Source organism: Bison bison, unplaced genomic scaffold (assembly GCF_000754665.1).
Source record: "Bison bison bison isolate TAMUID 2011002044 unplaced genomic scaffold, Bison_UMD1.0 scf7180017864380, whole genome shotgun sequence".
NCBI lineage: Eukaryota > Metazoa > Chordata > Mammalia > Artiodactyla > Bovidae > Bison > Bison bison.
In genome coordinates this window covers 3,718,963-3,725,540 of record NW_011494952.1, presented here as the reverse complement: position 1 = coordinate 3,725,540, position 6,578 = coordinate 3,718,963, and the positions used below count along the sequence as shown (strand labels likewise).

The 6,578-nt window shown below is 34.8% G+C and overlaps 1 protein-coding gene across 3 annotated transcripts in view; it reads right to left on the bottom strand.

Moving 5' to 3' along the window:
• Window positions 1–6,578, bottom strand: part of RTKN2 (rhotekin 2) — a 112,397-nt gene that overhangs the window by 79,468 nt on the left and 26,351 nt on the right. For all 3 annotated transcript variants that reach the window (XM_010857411.1, XM_010857413.1, XM_010857412.1), the window contains exon 3: window positions 3,230–3,285. In XM_010857411.1, the coding sequence (XP_010855713.1) occupies window positions 3,230–3,285 (56 nt within the window). The remainder of the gene's footprint in view (window positions 1–3,229; window positions 3,286–6,578) is intronic.

Genomic DNA, 6,578 nt, shown 5'->3' with positions numbered 1-6,578 from the left:
TCTATTTCTGCTTTATTGACTATGCCAAAGCCTTTGACTGTGTGGATCACAACAAACTGTGGAAAATTCTGGAAGAGATGGGAATACCAGACCACCTGACCTGCCTCTTGAGAAACCTATATGCAGGTCAGGAAGCAACAGTTAGAACTGGACATGGAACAACAGACTGGTTCCAAATAGGAAAAGGAGTACGTCAAGGCTGTATATTGTCACCCTGCTTATTTAACTTCTATGCACAGTACATCATGAGAAATGCTGGGCTGGAAGAAGCACAAGCTGGAATCAAGATTGCCGGGATAAATATCGATAACCTCAGATATGCAGATGACACCACCCTTATGGCAGAAAGTGAAGAGGAACTAAAAAGCCTCTTGATGAAAGTGAAAAAGTTGGCTTAAAGCTCAAAATTCAGAAAACTAAGATCATGGCATCTGGTCCCATCACTTCATGGCAAATAGATGGGGAAACAGTGGAAACAGTGTCAGACTTTATTTTTTGGGCTCCAAAATCACTGGAGATGGTGACTGCAGCCATGAAATTAAAAGACGCTTACTCCTTGGAAGGAAAGTTATGACCAGTCTAGATAGCATATTCAAAAACAGAGACATTACTTTGCTAACAAAGGTCTGTCTAGTCAAGGCTATGGTTTTTCCAGTGGTCATATATGGATGTGAGAGTTGGACTGTGAAGAAGGCTGAGTGCCGAAGAACTGATGCTTTTGAACTGTGGTGTTGGAGAAGACTCTTGAGAGTCCCTTGGACTGCAAGGAGATCCAGCCAGTCCATTCTGAAGGAGATCAGTCCTGGGTGTTCTTTGGAAGGAATGATGCTAAAGCTGAAACTCCAGTACTTTGGCCACCTCATGCAAAGAGTTGACTCATTGGAAAAGACTCTGATGGTGGGAGGGATTGGGGGCAGGAGGAGAAGGGGATGACAGAGGATGAGATGGCTGGATGGCATCACCGACTCGATGGACTTGAGTTTGAGTGAACTCCGGGAGTTGGTGATGGACAGGGAGGCCTGGCGTGCTGCTATTTATGGGGTCGCAAAGAGTCGGACATGATTAAGAGACTGTACTGAACTGAAGTGAAAGATGTGGCCAGTGAGTGGTGAAGCTGGAAACAGAAAATCCAAGTATCTTCTGGAAAACAATGTAATCTCAGAAACGCTATGAAATTTTGTTGCAAATATTCATTTTGACCAAAACGAGTCATATTTTCATTCCCCTATCAAAACAAAATGGATTTATAAAGGTGAATTCATTTTTAACGTTGTTTTTATCTTTTACAAATACAGAGACAGGGTATGATTAAGCCTAAGCAAAGACGAGAAGAAATTTTGTAGGAGAAAATGTATCCCATTTTCTGAGAATTTTGGCTCCTTAATTTAAAATTATCATTTATAATAAGAACACATGAAATAAGATTAATTTCTACACTCAAGTATTCATGGTTAAGAAAATAGTTTTCTCTCTTAAATGGTTTTATTTAAACACTCTTCTAAATGGACAGTTAATGCTAATTTCATGAACTGCTGCCGTCAATAACCTATTATGAAATGACAATAGAGGCTAACTCTATCATGGCATTCAGTCTTCGACAACAATTTAACACATCTCATTTGTGTACTGAGTGGTACTACAGCATAAGCAAGGAATTATATTTAATTATTTAAGGATTATATTTAAGTATTTTTAGAATCCTCTTTAAAAATCTGTAATATTTTGTTTTTTCACATTAAAATTTATTGAACATAGTTAACAACAGTATAATATGTAAAAGTGCTGTTTGGCATCAGAAGCATAAATAAGATATAAAACATATTTTATTCCACTCATAATTTCAAAGAGGAAAACATAAATAACTATACAGCAAACAATAGATTTTTATATATAGTTATTTTCTGAAGAATTTCTGCTAAGAATAATTCCTCTGATTTAGGACAATTATGTCATATGTAAAATACAGGTCTACCCGTCCTGTAGTAGAATTTTTGTTTATCATGAAGACATTTCTAAAAACAGTTCCTTGGGTGACATGGCCTGAAATGCAGCAGCAGGCTTCCTGGAGCTAAGAGAATAAGGCTTTCAGCCAATGAAACAAACTAGTTATTACTTAAGGACTGCTGGAGGTCTGTTGTTTCTAAAATGTATCAGTGAGATAATAATTATAAAAGATACATTATCTAACTACCAGACACATGAGTCAGTCATGTATTTATTCACTCCAATCTGTGGTATCTCCAAGCCATTGTCTTTAGCTTCCTTAAACACTTTGGAGAAACTGAGACAACACTGCATAAGTGCCATCTAGTGGTAAAAGGTTTCCTAGCTGCATTAAGAATTCAGAGAAGGAAAACATCATTTCTAGGGGAATGATAACAGGGAAGGCTTTATAGGTGAGCTATTAGATCCTGAAGATACTATAGTTATTTCAAGAGTTAACTGGGGGTCAGGAGCATAGGGTGTATTGACAGAACACAGAGAAAAATATATGGCTAATACAGACAGCTTATGTATAGGAATAGTGGACGATATGACTAGAAAAATAGTTGTGAGTGTGAAAGTCACTCAGTCGTGTCCAACTCTTTGCAACCCCATGGACTACACAATCTAAGGAAAAATGGTTGGATCAAAATATAAAACTCTGGTGGGGGAGAGTCTACTCTCTATCCTATGCGCAACAGAGTGCAGTCATCATCCAATCAATATTCACTGAATAGTAACTACGTACGAGCGCTGTATTAGTTTCTGGGTATACAGTGACAAACCAAGCAAACACAGTTCCAACCCTCATGGAAATTTCAGGGTAGACAGACATTAAGAGGAAGCGGTACTTAAACTTCCGAGCAGAAAAGGAATGGAGAGTCAAAAGACTAGAGTTTGTAGCCCAGCTCAACTACTTACAGGAAGTCATTTAACCTCTGCTGCTGCTGCTAAGTGAGTCTGTAGAAAAACAGAACTACCCTGCTTATTTCACAGTGTTGCACTGAAGAGAAAACTACATTAATGTATGCAATATACATGAATCCGTTTTCTCAGACTGTAATATTCTACACAAATGTAGAGCATAATGATGAAAACAGTGTTTTAGAACAAATATTCTGGTAGAGGTATGCAAAATAAAATGAAAAATGAAAATGGATATAAGGAATTAAAAACAACCACTAACTCTAGGAAGTCACTTTATAGAATTTACTCAGTGATATGAAAATGGCCCATCACAGCATACCTGACATGGCAATCTTCCCTCTACACGCTGTCCGCTCTTTGCTTTCAAAATTCTCACTGTCAAAAGAAAATGAAAACCTAATGAAAACACAAAGGTCTTCCCTAATAAGCATTTGTTTTAACAATCTTTCATAAATGCCTAAATACTAAAAACAAACACGTATCCTGGAACAACAATGACTTCCAGTTAATATAAACTATTTGACTCAAATTTTGTGATGTTTAGTCAACAGCTAGCTGACTTTAAAAGAAATAGAGCCATTCTCTCTTTGATTTTTTCATACAACCTGTACTTTCCCTGATGATTGCATATCAGCTTACTCTACAATGAAAGTCTTTTGTGACCTCTTACATTTATAAACAGGATATGCCATATTTACACAAGTCCTAGGAAGTATAGCTTGGGTAACCATTTCATAAACTACATTTCTAGCTTACCAGATTAGAGTCATCTGAAAAAGTTAATAAATAAACTTTCTAACCATGAGCTTGCCACCAAAGAGTATATTATCCCTATAAAATCTCCAACAAACATTTAAAAAATTACTCTCTGCTACATATTCATGTGCAAGTAATATTGTAATTTATTTCCTTGAAGCTTTAAACACTAAGCATATAACAAAACAATAAATTAACTAAGGTGGCAAAGGAAGGGAGTGGCCCTCTAGAGAGAATAAATGTGGAGAGGAAAATATTAGCATGACAATAGAAAATGTCTCAAAGGAAATTCTTGGGATATAAGACACTTCCAGGTTTGAATGTAGACTATACTATTACCACAAATTTTTTTTTCAAAATAATTATTTCCATGCAGTTCAGTTCAGTTGCTCAGTCGTGTCCGACTCTTTGCGACCCCATGAATCGCAGCACGCCAGGCCTCCCTGTCCATCACCAACTCCCAGAGTTCACTCAAACTCATGTCCATTGAGTCGGTGATGCCATCCAGCCATCTCATCCTCTGTCGTCCCCTTCTCCTCCTGCCCCCAATCCCTCCCGGAATCAGAGTCTTTTCCAATGAGTCAACTCTTTGCATGAGGTGGCCAAAGTACTGGAGTTTCAGCTTTAGCATCATTCCTTCCAAAGAAATCCCAGGGCTGATCTCCTTCAGAATGGACTGGTTGGATCTCCTTGCAGTCCAAGGGACTCTATTTCCATTACACCAAATCAATCCCATCTCTAAACAGTTCTCCAATATCCTGTTTCCTAATAAATAACCTACATTTAGAGATTAGCATTCCATTTCTAGAGCAATGTATCCAGGAGTAGTCTTCTGTGCACTGTTTTTTTCTTTTTTCTTTTCTTTTGTCTCTATTCAATTTGGTTAGCCAATTAACTGCCAGTTAATTTAATTAGGTACCTCAAGTATGTGATAAGATAGAAGCTTCATTTGAATACTGTTTTGATTCTAAAAGGGCTTTTGGAGAAAGATTGAGTGGGAGTGTGAAGTGTATCTAAGTTTCAGAAGAGTATGACACATTTTATACACATCAGTAGCCTTGCTAAAAAGACTGCATATAATATTCATTATCACGCATCAAATTTTAAAACAAAATATATCATCCTACTTTTTTTTTAACTCTTTTATTGGATTAAGCCCATAAGTATTACAGCTGAAATATATTCCAAAGGAGCAAAAATAATTTACTGAGGTACTTATGGTCAGTAAGCCTATACGGGACATTTATATATATAGTTATTTATAGAATTTATATATGTAGAATTTACAGAATCTAGCACTAGGTATAACTTAAGTAATATAGTAGACTTAAAGCCATAAATTCTCAGGATCCCATCTAATAATTTTGTGGTTACACTGGTATTTAAATTAAAACAGGGAATTCACTCAGTGAAAAATAAAAGTACTCATTATTTCAAAATAATGTTTTGTTGAATCATAAATTTTAGAGAGTCAAGTTCAATATTTCATAGACAAGTTCAGTTTGTCATGTTGGGGAATACCAGCTGGCTTATTAGGTCATCAGAGTGAAAAATTCAACTGAATAGTCTACTATGCTTTGAAATTATATACTGAAAGGCCAACTAGAAATCAAACACAAATCTCAATTTCCTCAAATTGGTACAAGAAATATAGTATAAACACAGTTGGCTGGCATTTGTAAGTAAATATTTCTAAAAATATCTCCTATATGAGCAATGCATAAATTCTTCAAATTATTTATTTCAATGAAAAAATACAAGGAAGCTCTAACACAGTGAGTAACTTCAGTATTATGGAATAGATCATAGATTATGCTAAAATTTAAATCCATTAGGCATTATTAAATTGGATTAAATTTAAGGCTTTGGCAGACAAGTGAAATTCTAAAATACTAGAAACACCAAAAGCAACTGGCTGAATATTTACCAAAAAAATTTTCCCACTCTAAATTATTCAACCACCTGGCAGGGTATAGCTTTTTCCCCCTATAACTGTAAATTACTTGAATAGAAAAGTCCTTTTCAGGACTAGTCAACACATTTATTATACACAAATATTATCAAACTATAATATAAATCCAATTAATCATATAATCTTACAGAATAATTAAGTCTGCCTTTAAAAAATTAAGAGATGAAGTAATCCAGCCTCATGTTTCAGAAGCTTGAATTATTTTCAATTCAAATAACTCAATTGCTATTTAGGGTGCTAAAACGTTATGTTTTTCTAATTAATGCAAATTGACAACAAAATTGTTAAACATTATCTATTTAACAACGAGCTACTGTAGCTAATAGTTTGCTACAGTTAAATAAATACTTGCTTTAAAATCTGCAATGTTAATGCCAATTCTAAATGCTACAATTAGCCAGTCTGAAGAAAAAGCAAATAACCATAAAAATCACTCAATCAAAAGCACAGCTATATAACAGTGTACCTTATTCTTACAAACCTGGTTTAGAGAATTATTTTGGTAAGATTTGTAAAAGCTAATTTAAAAGACAAATAAAAATATAAAAGTCAAATTTTTAACTATTTTATTAACATATTTCTGCCTGTAGGTAAATAAAATGACCAACAGAGGGTGCCAATCAGCCACTTTGTTGCTCTGTATTAAAATTAGCAGAGTAAATACAGATTACCTTATTTTATATTGTTCCATATTGGAATTTACAGTAACACTGCCTTCCAGAGTTAGCAAAATACTAAAATCTGTATTAAAATTAGCAGAGTAAATACAGATTACCTTATTTTATATTGTTCCATATTGGAATTTACAGTAACACTGCCTTCCAGAGTTAGCAAAATACTAAAATCTGTATTAAAATTAGCAGAGTAAATACAGATTACCTTATTTTATATTGTTCCATATTGGAATTTACAGTAACACTGCCTTCCAGAGTTAGCAAAA